This window comes from Grampus griseus (genome assembly GCF_964374135.1).
Source record: "Grampus griseus genome assembly, chromosome: 8".
In the NCBI taxonomy this organism is placed as follows: domain Eukaryota; kingdom Metazoa; phylum Chordata; class Mammalia; order Artiodactyla; family Delphinidae; genus Grampus; species Grampus griseus.
Genome location: NC_139002.1, coordinates 70,132,938 through 70,146,784, shown reverse-complemented (window position 1 = coordinate 70,146,784; position 13,847 = coordinate 70,132,938). Strand labels below are relative to the sequence as shown.

Genomic DNA, 13,847 nt, shown 5'->3' with positions numbered 1-13,847 from the left:
GAGATTCTTTCATATCCTTGAGGCACTAAAGTGGGCTACTTTTGTCCAGAAAAGGGAAGACGATCCAATACTCACTCACAGACTTCTAGAAGTTAGAGCTAAAAGGGTCCCTGGGGAAACTTTTGCCTACCTCCTCATTCTCAGATTAAGAAACTGAGGCTCAGAAAGGGAAAAGGATTGTCTGAGAACACACAGCAGGTTAGCATAGAGCCAGGGCTGGGAAGGAAGGAAGAGAGGAAGGAAGACAGGATGGAAGGAAGGCCAGCCTCTGGTCCCTGGTTGCTGCTCCCACTACAGTGTGCTCTCCTGTAAGACATTTAATGATGAAATTGCAGTGACATTTTTTTCCAGTGAATTAAAACCAAAGATTAAAAATATTTCTGAATCGCTATTCTTTTTTTTTTTTTGCGGTACGCGGGCCTCTCACTGCTGTGGCCTCTCCCGTTGCGGAGCACAGGCTCCAGACGCACAGGCTCAGCGGCCATGGCTCACGGTCCCAGCCGCTCCGCGGCATGTGGGATCTTCCCAGACCGGGGCACGAATCCGTGTCCCCTACATCGGCAGGCGGACTCTCAACCACTGCGCCACCAGGGAAGCCCTAAATCGCTACTCTTTAGAAGAAAATAAATGTCTCTCCAACTGTCTGACTCCTTCAACCACTTAAATCTTTGACTTCCATTCAGAAACAGTATTTAAATTAATCAAGGTAAAACTCTAGCTTATCCTTTCCCTCCAAGCGGCACTTTTCCACCATAAAGAATGAGAATAGCTTGCTGGAGACAGACAGGTGAGTGTCTTGGAGAAAGGAACAAAATCCAAGCTATGGAATTAAATTTCTCACAGTCACCTGAAACTCCTCAGCTGTTAGTCATTTTTCAAACGTTTATTAAATATTTATTCATTCAACAACCAGTTTTTGAGTTTATTCTGTGTGCATTTTAACCAAAGGAGCACAAATATGAATCAGAAATGACTTTGGCCCTCAGGACATTTATTACTGAGTAGGAAGGATGACATTTACATAACTCATTATAGTACTACTCAAGGCCTGGCCCAGAGTAAGTTCTTAGTCTCAAGTAAATTTCATTCAAATGAATGAGTGAATGAATGAAATTGATATCTATTACAGATCATTGCTAATGAGAAGATTCCACTGGGGCTAGGACACAGAGCTGCCAGAATTTGCTGGAGGCTAGGAGGGAGAATAAACTTAATAAACAGAGCCCAGGAAAGGCAGGACTCCCCAAAGGGCAGGAGAGGGCCTGAAGAGTATTATGGCAGCTCCATTTCCCTCTCTGGGCCTCAATTTCCCTATCTTATAATGCAGGGAGCTCTGAGGAAACTTCCAGCAACAACATTGGATACCTCTATGATCCCAGTTCCCGGCACCATAAGGGAATTTAAATCCAACCTCTCCTCTTAAAAATATCTATTGAATCATCGTCCCTCTGCCTTTACAAGGTCACGCCCTGTGTTTCTGTGGATTTCTCTTGGGAGATGGGAGAAGGAAGGGAATATGATTCTAGCTTTGATTAGCCTTCGTTTTGGTTTAAACAACAGACAAATATCCAATTATCCCATTGACAATTACAGTATGCACATTTCACCGCAGGCGCAGAAAGCGACCCAGCAGCAGAAAACCAGCCACAGACCAAGGGTGTACACATGCAAGCCATTATCTACTTGGAGACAGGCTGGGCTGCAACGGCCCCACTGGCTCAGGGAAGCTGGGCGGGTCCTCGCCAGCAGGCCAGGGGCAACCCAGGAGGCCGCCTGCCACTAGCTGCAGCTGCATCCAGCCCTGGCTCGTTTCAGATTCCAGGCTGAACAGAAACACTGTGAGAAAGCGATTCCCTCACAGTGAGACACCCCAAATAAAAGCCCCAGGTTGTATACTTGCTACAAAACCAGGCCTGATCAAGAGATAAATTAGTGAGTTGCACAAGGGAAGGGACCACGCCGTATCTGGTCACAATCATGTCCTTAAGCACACAAGTCCCACACAAAGCACGTGATCTGCACTCAATACATATTTTGAGAAATTATGTGGAAGGCTAGTAAATAAACGACTACTTGAATGAGTGGAGGATTTGCTTGTGCAATGCCCTCGAGAACGTCGTGGAAAAGACAGCCAGGATAGAATGCTGGCCGCCACTCCTGTTCGAGCACCATCTGGGAACGTGTATCTCTGCTCTGATCCTTGTCAGCCTGTCCTGGACAAGTAGGTGACTTAACTCCTCAAGCCTCATTTCCTCATGGGATGGACGTTGTATGTGCCTCTCAGATTCCCCCTCAGGGGAGGACTTGTTGTCCCCAGCTGGCGGACCCCCCCAGATACTGCCTCAGAGGCACCTCACCTGAGGTCATGCCTGCCCACACACTCCAACGACAGATCAAGGTGGGATATGAAGGTTCTGGCCACTCTGGCCAATGAACAACTCTGATCCCAAAGGTCCCTGTGAGGTCAGCTGAGTCGTCATCAAGCAGGCATCACGGCTCCCCAGCTCCCCCTGCCCAGGCCTGCTTCCTTCCTCTCCCTTCCACAGGTGTTGATCCCAAAGGCACTCCCTAATAACCATCTTGAAATCTCAACTCCATCTCAATGGCTGCTTCCCAGAGGACCTAAACTATGGCTCCCTCATTAGCAAAAGAGAGATAATAATAAGTATACACAAGGGCTATCGTGAGGACTGAGTTGCTATGTGTAAAAGCATCCAGCTTTTAGCAAATGCTGGATGACAGTGAGCCAACTTTGTTATGGGGTTAGTGAAGCCCAGTCCTTTCATCAGTATTCCCACCCTCACTGGCAGGAAACCAGAGAGAAAATGTCAGTGTCTCAGCTTGATCTGTGGGTAAGAGAAGTAGTGGAAGGAAGGAAGGAAGGAAGGGAAGGAGGGAGGGAGGGAGGACATGTCTGGATGTGGCCCTGTGTGCATCCCTCAGACTGGCCTCCAACCCACCCTGTAGGAACCTCTCCACAGAGAGGGTCCAATCAAAGGACTGGGCCGTCAGGATCCCTGCAGAAGATGAGGGCTATGCTGCGATGGTAGAAAGCACAACCCTGGGAGCAGGCAGACAGGTGGCAACACCCGGACCACCATGTCTGGGTCCCAGCACCACTACCACCCAGCCCAGAGCCAATGGAGGGAATCACTGTACCAGACACAAAGAGGGGAGCCCAGAGACGCAAGAAGAAAGCAAAGATCAGCTAGAGACACAGCAGCCACAGTCTCCTGCTACCCAGAGTGCTGAGGCCCTGTCCCCTGCAATCCCACCAATAAGTCCCTGAACCCCCAGGGAAGTATTTGAACCTGAGCTTGCGAGGGTTTCCACTGCGGAGGGAGGGAGGGAGGAGGGGTGTGTTAGTGTTACAGGGATGGCCTGGTGACGTGTGGGTTGGCACCCTGAGGCCTAGAGAGACCTTCCTTCCTGGACCCCAGCACCTACACGACCTTTAAAAGCACTTACGACTGACACCCTGTTACAGACAATAAAGCTGGTGCTCGGACAGGTTAGGCGGCAGCCAAAGTCACACAGCTGATAGGAAGCGGAGCTGGGATTTGAGCCCAAGTCTGATTCCAAGGCCTATATGCTTTCAACCACTTAGAGTTCCCGCATTACAGTTTCCAAGAGGAGGGTTTTGTGCTTTGGCTTGTCTGTTTTATTATTTTTAAATACGAAGACCTCCCAGGAGATTCAGACACAGTCAGTGTTGAGAGAACTATCACACACCTTCCTGTCGCCCACGCCAATTCAGCTCAGGATCCCAACCCCTGGCCTCAGACTCAGTGGCTCCCTGCCCTCTGTTCTCTTCCAGGAGCCTGCACCTAGGAAAGCTCTATTTGATGCTATTTACCTGTAAGGATCTCAAATACCAAAGGCCTAACGCACAGGATTCACCCAGGCTGTGAGATGATCCCACACAACTTGACCATATTTATTTATTTTGTACATTGAGGTGAACAATGGCACTCCAGAGTGAAATTCAGCCTCACTGGAACACAACAAAAAGTCAATTATCCAGCATTAATTATTTACCTGGAGACAATAACCACGGTGCTGTTCCCCACGAGAGAGGCTACAGCTTGGAGCAAGAGGAAAGTAGAGGTGGCTGCTATTGTCTGCCCATAATGTGGCATCAGATCAGACAAATGGACCCCTCTGACGTCCTGTAAATACACATGAGCCTCCGCTGTGAATGTAGCTCATGCACATGCCTCTAGAACACAGACGATTAATAGGGTGGTAGAGGATTAACAGGATTCGATTCCCCCAATATCCTGGGGAGGTCTGCCCTGGCAATGCCAAGCTATGACTATATGAAAGGAAATACCACCTTCTCTCTGCAGCCTGCCCTGCTCTAACAGAACTGTAAGGTTGAAGACATTCTAAACAAACATTTTTGCAGGTTGCAGTGTTTGTGGAACCATATTAGTCTGGTGTTTTCCTCCCAAGGTATTTACTGTACAATATAAGTTAGAAAACCTGTCCTGACTGACTCGAAAAGCATAGTGATCTGATTCCTAAATCATTTTTATGTAATTTAACTTTCTTTTATCTTTAAAAATTCTGAGGAGCTTGGAAGAGAGAGATCAGTGGTTCCCAGGGGCTGAAAGAGTGCCAGGATGTGACCTACCTTGGCTCCGTATTCTCTAGTCCGGGGACATACTCTTTATTTAAAGATGTTAACGTTGATTGAGCAGTACTTACTCTTTATTTAAAGAAGAAGTTAACGTTGATTGAGCAGTTTCTATGTTTCAGGCAGGTGATTTATATATCTTTATACATCTTTATAAAGTCTCATCACAACCCGACGAGGTAAGTATAAATATCTCCATTTCATAGATCAATAAACTGAAGCCCGAGGTCACAGCTAATAAGTAGCGGAACCAAGAATCAAGTTTGGGTGGAGTGGGTCCCAACTCCTAACCACCGTCCTAAACAGCCCTGTGATGACAGCTTCCCCAGCCCCCAGCACAGCCTCTGGTCTGACCATCCCAACACCCATGAGTTCTGTGGAGGTGTCCCAAAGCCCTATTGCCACAGCTGCTGCTGCCCATCTGGATACACAGTTTCCAACCTACTACCTGGGCAGGACAGGTGATGGAAAGACTAAGATTCCTCTTCATCTAGAACGGTTCCACTCTTTTCTGATTATAAAATAATACTCAAAAATCAAACAAACAATATAGAAATGCATGATGTAAATGAGTTGAAACCCCCTGCAATTCAGGTGAGGAGTTAGTAGAGATTAGGTGGTAGTGGTACCATAATATATTTAAAGCAAAATACTACAGAACAAAACAACGATTTAACAGCCCTGCAAGTGCTACTTGGATTCTGCTGCCTCGAAACATCCCCGTCAAAATGTCTGAGCAAGGAATGAAGGGCTAAGTTTGAGCCTTGAGCACTCAAACTGCAAAGTTCCTCCATAGATCAAACCTGCATTAGAGTGACCAACCATCCCAGTTTGCCCAGGACCGAGGAGTTTCCAGGCACACAGGAATCTCAGAGCCAAAATCAGGACAGTCCCAGGCAAACCGGGACAGTTGGTCATCACAGATTTGCTGCCCTGGTGCCTCCACCTTTGCTTCTGTCTCAGGCCTCCAGGACCAGTCATGTCAGATCTACACCTGCTTCCCCATCCCTTTCACCTGTGTGAAGGCAGCTCTAGAGCCTCAGGTCTTTCCTTCCCAGCTCATCATCCGGGCCTCACCTGCTGCTCAGTGTACTCCTCCCCCACCCTCCCCACACTGCCGCTCAGGGCAACAAGTGCTTCCCAAGGATCAGCTCTGTGCCCACTCCTGTCCCTGGTGCTCTGAGAGAAAGCCACCTAATGGTAGGCTGACCTCTTCCAAGAGGCTCAGAGAGGCCACTTCCCCCAGTGGCTCCAGCCTCCTGGCCCTGGCGGGATCCACAGCTGCCTCTGGGGTCCCCTATCTTAGCAGCACACTTCACTTGACACTTTGCTTCATTGTCTGCCTGGATCTTAAACTAGCTCCTTGGAGAAGGATGTGGCTGACTCCTCTGTGCCCCAGGGCCCAGTTCCATTTGTATTTGCTGAGTGACTGTGGCATCCCCGATATCTTGTCCTAAGCCTCCTCCCCAGCACAGTGTACAGACAGAAGGGGCCACCTGCAAACCTCAGGATCCTGGGGCTAGGCCTCAGCCAGAGTCCAGATGGGGCAGGCCTTGCCCTGAGACACAGCAGTGGGACTTACCGCTGACCCGGCAGGGGGATGGAGTCCAGGTGGCGGCCTCCAGGCAGCGCCATCATGTTGACGCCAATCTGCAGCAAAGCCTGCCCACAGCGGTCGGGGCCCTGGAGAGAGAAGGCAGAATGGGGTCAACGAGGGCCGCCCGAGTGAGGAGGCGCAATCATTTTCTCTTCTAAATCCTGGCCACAGGGATTCATCTCAGGTGTGGAGGGAAGGCCCCCTGGCCCTCCTCTGCTGTTTCAACCAGTTTATACTCCACTATCCTCACACAAGCAATGCAGTACTCAGGTCTGATCTTGATTCTAAGCCCCTAGAGCCCACTATGAACCCCTAGAATCTTTTCTTATGTCTCATGGCCCAAAACGTACCTAACGCATTTTGCTTTGCACCAAATATTGGGACACATAGACTAGCAAATATTGCATAGGACATACTTATACTTAAAACGTTTAGAGTTTACCTGAAATTCACATTTTACTGGGCATCCTGTATTATTAGCTAAATCTGGCAACTCTCTGTGCTAATTCCCTTACTATCAATATATACTGTGACAGTACTAGGTTCTTCACTTTGCTTATGCCTGGGAAATGTGACCCTGTAATAGGCATGGTGGTTGCTTCCCCAAATCCATTCCACTTTAGATGATGTAATTTCACGCAAACTGCCAGGAATTGGTTTAGGAATAGGCATGTGACTCAATTAAAGCCAATGAGCCATGACAGAATTGCTTCTAGGAAAAGTTAACTTTGTCCTTAACTGCAAGCCAGACACAAGATGAGGTAGTATCTCTCCCATTGGACCTGAACAAGGAAGCACGTCGCTCCATTGCTGCTAGAGACCATCTTGCAATCAAAAGGGGACCCAGCTGGAGAAGAAAGAAGGCACCAGAGGAAAAACACCTGCATTCTTGATCACTGAGCCACTCAATCAACCAGTGCTGAGTCTGGCCCATCTCTGGGCTTCCTAGTATGTAAAGTATAAACTTCTTGTCTAAGTGAGGATTTTGGTTTAGTATACCCAAAAGCAGCCTAACTGATAAAGGCAATCCAGGTTCCGGGGCCTCCAATCCCAGCACTGAGCACCCACTTGGCTTGCCTGTGCCTCCTAGGTTAGACCAAGACAACAGTGTTCTTCTTCCTCCATACAATCAGCTGCCCACCTGTTTGTCTCCTGCCTCGAAATCCCATCTCCATTCTTCCCTCTCTGCCACCTCTTTCTCCAAGCCAGTGAAGAAGCCCTCCTTGGGGAAAATGGAGATTCTGTCACCTTTGCCTGGGTAAAGCAATAGTCAAGAGATGGTTGTCTGTCACTTGTCATATCCTGAGCTTGAGGACAGCAGATTTCAAGACATTCAGAGAAAACACGAGTCTGAACTTGTGGGAGGATACAGCTGAGGAGGGCAGCAATTCAAGCCCAGAAAAACTAAACTCTTACATTATGATTAAAAGTGACCCTTATGAGAAAAGAACGGAGGAGGACTTTAATTAACAGTGATGTGGCTGGACATAAAGTACCCCTTGTGATGCTTGGAACAAAAGACAAAAAATGTGAATCTGAAAAGTACAGGGAGGAAGAAGCCCAGAATAAACTAAGGCTTTAGATCATTCCAGAGACTCACTGTCACTGCCTGTTCCCTGTTCTGCAGACGCCACTAGACTGTGAGACCCTGGATGGCAGGGACCACTTGGTTTCAAGTGCTGGGCACTTAGCAAACACTAGATATGTCTATAGAAATAATGAGTGGAATGAAATTTTAATACATTTATGTTGAGCCCTAATTCTTCATCTGCAACTGAGAATAATAGTATCTGTTTTACAGGGCTATTATAACAATGACATAAGATCAGGAATGCAGAAGTGTCAGGCGAGATTGAGAGCTAAATAAATAGTTATTATTATGTCCTGAGAGTCTGCGCTGTGTTCAGTCCTGTGGTCAGCTTTGCCAGGGGAGATGCATAAAATTAGATACAGCATAAAAAGCACCTAGCACAATAACAGTGCTCCACGAGGCCTCTTTATCATCAGGAGTATAATTAGTTTTATTACTTTCATTATTTTCATTATTGAGAAGGTATATTTTTGGAACCCAGTGAGTAAGCAGCCTGAAGAGAATGGCACAAAAGAAAAAAGCTAGAAACAACAAGATGAGGTATTTGTTCCGTTTTCAATGAGTCTGATGAAAGAACCAAAAAGGGAAATACCACCCTCTCAGAGTGAATGCTTTGATGTGATCAGAGTTCAGTGAGCAAGCAGATCTTATTTTAGCTCCATCTTCATCATGGAGAAGAAAGAGGGCAGAGCAAAAAGGTTGAGGCAAGTGACAGTAAGGAAAGTTTAAGGACACAGGAAGTTCCAAGGCCCTTTAAAGTGTGAACAAGTTAGGATTCTGTGAGCACACCCTAGAATACTGGAGGACCTCCTGGATCTGATCAAGTCGTATCTGAGGGACCCTGAGAAAGGGTTCCTGAATGCAGGAGAATATTCTGATTTTCCAAGAGGTAGATTCCAGAAACACATCTTGGTGACCACGAAATTCTAGAACAGATTCCTAATCACTGGCCTATGAGCCCGTCAGGGAGAAGCCGGCTAGAACCCAGATGGAACAAATCACGCTCAAACAATTTCTTCCTTTTCATTAGCAACCGCTGGGCTCTCAGCTGAGGGGGATGCAATAAACCTAATATATCTTGATTTTGTTAAAACATCCGGCTGAGATGTCCTCATTCCTCCATGTCATCCACAGCTTCCCAGCAGTTAGGCCAGTGGAGGCTGCCTGCTAACAAAACCTTGGGTCATGTGATGGCACGTGTTCCCAGAGGCTGGAGAGCCCTCCTGGGGACATCTGGGCTGCACGTGTATCACTGCCCTATGCACAGACTGTATTATTTATGCCTCTTTCCCTCAATGGGACAAACTCCCGGATGTCTGAAACCCCATCTTTCTCAGTGTGGGACTGTGCACCTACATGGTTGAAGCTGGGATTGTGAATCAGATTAGCTCTCAGAGGAGCCACAGCTCATATTTACTGGGTATGGGGAACAGGTAAGACAGAAAATCTGGAAGGTGAGATAGGGACTATCAAGAGCTAATCTGGCTGATGTTATAAAAGTGCAAAGAATAATAATTGCTAATATCTTTTGAGTGTGTACTATGTGCCAGGCACTGTTCTAAATGCTTCATATAGTATTAACTCATTTAGTACTATCATCATCCCCTTGTTGCAGATGAGACCTCTGAAATTCAGGGGAACTACGTGCACTGCCCCAGATCACACAGCTAGTAGGTGACAGAGGGCTGGTATCCAGGTTTTATGATCAGAGGGGAGATGAGGTGCTGGAGCAGGTGAAGGTGATAAGCGCAACAAAAGTGACACAGGTCCAGCATTTGCTAACTGGAAGCCTGACTCCATTCCATGGGGGCAACACCCAGCCCCTACCCTTCACACACAGATGAGTCCTCTTCCCTCTCACCAGTGCCTCCCACTGCTCCCACCTCCGAAGCCATGAGTCCTCCAGCTTCATTAAGTGTCGGACCTCAGTGACACAGCCAGAGGACAGAACAGTGCTCAAAAAATGAAGCATCCAAACACTGCACCCAAATGGTGGGAGGAAGAGGGGCACAGACAGTGGGGGCATCTCTCCAGTTGCTCATTGGCTGGTTCCTTTGGTGAGTCGTAAGGACAGAGTTATGGGTCCTAAAGGGATCAGGGGATGGGAAGCCACAGTCCCAGCTAAAGCCTAAAGTGTCACCAGCTTTCGAAGTGACAGAGCGGCATGGACATATATACACTACACAATGGAAAATAGATAGCTAGTGGGAAGCAGCCACATAGCACAGGGAGATCAGCTCGGTGCTTTGTGACCACCTAGAGGGGTGGGATGGGGAGGGTGGGAGGGAGACGCAAGAGGGAGGAGATACGGGGATATATGTATACGTATAGTTGATTTACTTTATTATAAAGCAGAAACTAACACACCATTGTAAAGCAATTATACTCCAATAAAGATGTTAAACATAAATAAATAAATAAAGTGTCACCAGCTTTGTAGAGAGACCTGTTTCAAGCGTGCTGGGTGGCTGCCCCCTCCCACTGCCCTAAGCCAGACTCAACCTATTGAGCAGAGAGAGTAGAACCCCTCCAAAACTGCTCAGCATGTCAGGAAACCAAGAATGAATTCAAGGTAACCCCTCTGCCCCATGCCATCTGTCCTCCCTGGTATTGCAGAATGAACTTGAACTTTGGAGTCTGGTAGATCTGGATTCAAATCCTGATTCTGTGCCTGGTAAGTACATGACCTTGGGAAAAGCATCAACCCTCATGAATGTGGTTTCTCTGATTATATCGGCCTCCTAGGAGCCTCATGCACATTAAATGAGATCACTCATAAAACTCCCTTATAGATTAATATAATATAATATAATATAATTCAATGTAATATATCATGCACTTGGCACGTGCTAGCCTCAAAGTGGGAGTACACTTCCTCATGGAAGGAAGAGCTGAGAAATATATCTCAGGCAGAGGTGCTACCTTGCCCACGAGAGAGGTGAAAAGGACACCTGCAGGAGTGAGCAGGAAAGAGGAAACTCCATCACCTCCACCCCCAGCCCAAGGGCCTTCCTAATTCATTGGAAATCCTACCCCGGAGTTGGCAGCCTGGGTTCTGCAGGGCTCTTGGCTGTGTCTCCCCACCAGGAGTGGCTCATTTTCAAGAAAGACTTGAAGCCTTAAGTGTCTCTGATTTAATTCAATGCCTGCTGGGACAACTGCTCATTTCTGCTCCTGCATCCCATTAGAGGCAGCCCTTGCTCACCTCCGTTTGGCTAAGGAGCCAGCTTGGGCTCTGGAGGAAATGAAGGCTATTTACAGTAAATTATTCAATTAGAACCAGGAGCAAGGGCGGCTTCTGGTTGTCTAATGGGCCAAGCCGAGTACAGCTCAAGGCAGGGCTGGGATTGTTTAATCTGCAGAATCCATTAGGGCTGTCAACGGGAGCAGAACAGCAAATATTGTGGGAAGCAGTTAAGCTCCAGCAGCAGCAATAGAGAGAAGAATGGGAACTGGGGAAGGGGGGTGGGGGGGAGGGTAGGAGAGGCACTGACCCAGGGATTCAGTCAAGTCCCTCATCATACAATACCCTACCCCCTCATTATTTCTCCTCCATGGAATTTATCACAATTATAAACAATTCACTGTGAAATTAGTGCTTAACGTCTTTCTCCCTTGAGGATCATCCCAGGGGTGGGCACTAGGTCTGACCTGCTCTCCCGCTGTATCTCCTCCCCACTCCCACCACCCCACCCCCTTCCTGACAGTGCCTGGTACATAACAATCAGATCAATTAACACTTGTTGATTGACTAGGTGAGTTCTTTTTTTTTTTTTACATCTTTATTGGAGTATAATTGCTTTACAATGGTGTGTTAGTTCCTGCTTTATAACAAAGTGAATCAGTTATACATATAAATATGTTCCCATATCTCTTCCCTCTTGCGTATCCCTCCCATTCTCCCCATCCCCCCCCAGGTGGTCACAAAGCACCGAGCTGATCTCCCTGTGCTATGTGGCTGCTTCCCACTAGCTATCTATTTTACGTTTGGTAGTGTATATATGTCCATGCCACTCTCTCACTTTGTCCTAGCTTACCCTTCCCCCTCCCCATATCCTCAAGTCCATTCTCTAGTAGGTCTGTGTCTTTATTCCTGTCTTACCCCTAGGTTCTTCATGACATTTTTTTCCCTTAAATTCCATATATATGTGTTAGCATACGGTATTTGTCTTTCGCTTTCTGACTTACTTCACTCTGTATGACAGACTCTAGGTCCATCCACCTCATTACAAATAGCTCAATTTCGTTTCTTTTTATGGCTGAGTAATATTCTATTGTATATATGTGCCACATCTTCTTTATCCATTCGTCCGATGATGGACACTTAGGTTGTTTCCATGTCCTGGCTATTGTAAATAGAGCTGCAATGAACATTTTGGTACATGACTCTTTTTGAATTATGGTTTTCTCAGGGTATATGCCCAGTAGTGGGATTGCTGGGTCATATGGTAGTTCTAGTTGTAGATTTTTAAGGAACCTCCATACTGTTCTCCATAGTGGCTGTACCAATTCACATTCCCACCAGCAGTGCAAGAGTGTTCCCTTTTCTCCACACCCTCTCCAGCATTTATTGTTTCTAGATTTTTTGGTGATGGCCATTCTGACTGGTGTGAGATGATATCTCATTGTAGCTTTGATTTGCATTTCTCTAATGATTAATGATGAAGGAACTTCAGCTTCCGCACTGGTAAACCGGAGACAAAGGTACCTATTTCCACCACACTGTTGAGAGAATTCAGTGAGACAAAGGTCGGAGGGCCTTTTGCAAACATACACACTGCGTGGAAAGGGCTCTGCTTCCTAACATCCATGAGACAAAGCCACCTGCCTCTCCTGAGTTTTTGCAATCCTCCCTGTCTGTTGGTACCCCTGGGCAGCCTCCCTCCCTACCCCCAGCTCCATGCTCATCAGGTTCTCCAGACAGACAAGCGTACCAACAGTCCCAAAGCTGCATGAAAACTACAACAACAGGTAACCAAGAGGATGCTAAGGGAGGTCCATTGGGCCTCCAAGCAGTAGTAGGTGAGAATGGGAGGTGGTGGGAGGGGTCATGGAAGGTTTCTCAGGACATGCTCCCAAAGCTGAGAGAAGAATGTGGGAATAAGGGAAGGAGAAGGGGTGGGAAGGAAGTATGTGCGGGCAGAGGGAAGGGCATGTGAAAGGCACAGAATCCTGAACATGGTAAGGTTAGGGAACTGCAAGTGTTTCTAGAAGGCTGGAGCCCTCTGGGCTGGTGGTAGAGTTCAGAGAAAGCTATCCCAGTGGCATGGAAATACAGAAAAAGTAATGGTCACTTTCATCTGGGGAATAGGCCAGACTTCTTAGAGGAGCTGAGTCTTAAATGCAGGGCGGGCTTTTGCCAGGTGAAGATGGGACAAGGACATTCAGTGTCAGGAGAGCAGCGCGAGCCATAGCAAGGAGACCAGAAAATGGAGCAGGTATTAGGGACTCTCCCAGGGGCTGGAGGGAAGGTGCCTCTATAGTCCTATATACGAAAGGAACTGATTCTTTAGATTCTATCCTGTGGATGATGGGAGCCACTGAAGGTGTTTGAGCAGGAGAGTGAAATAATCAGAGTGGAATTTCAGTTCCCATGGTGAACAGTGGAGTGGATGGGCCTCAGGGAATGAGACCAGCAGCTGGAGTTCATTAACAATCTCCCAGGGGACACCGAAGTCCCTAGGGCTGGAGAGGTGGGGTCCTGGGGGTGGAAAGGAGGGATGCAATGAGCTTTGTGAAGTAACGACAACGGGCCTCCTTCCTCACTCCCTCTCCGGGCCTCTGTGTGACCTGTCTCCCATGGGTGGCAATAGTCATCAGAGATACTTCAGTACTGATAGCTGCGGCGGCCAGCCTCCTGCAGCGATCAGATACTTTAAAAACGCTTATTCCCAGGGGAGATGCAAGAAACCAAGCAAGCTGCCACCCAGCCCTGCTGAATGGACGGAGCCTCATGAAATATAGAGAGCGCTGGCTCCCTGGAGGAGGCCCCAAGGGCCCCTCACAGCTGTCAGACGAAG

General features: G+C 47.6%; 1 protein-coding gene across 2 annotated transcripts in view; it reads right to left on the bottom strand.

The window, feature by feature from the left end:
* INSC (INSC spindle orientation adaptor protein) overlaps positions 1–13,847 on the bottom strand; it is a 125,677-nt gene that overhangs the window by 83,680 nt on the left and 28,150 nt on the right. The window contains exon 2 of one of the 2 annotated variants that reach the window (XM_082660485.1): positions 6,222–6,322. In XM_082660485.1, coding sequence (XP_082516611.1) covers positions 6,222–6,322 — 101 coding nt within the window. Of the gene's footprint in view, positions 1–6,221; positions 6,323–13,847 lie in introns of those variants that run through there. The other variant, XM_082660486.1, reaches the window with a different exon arrangement.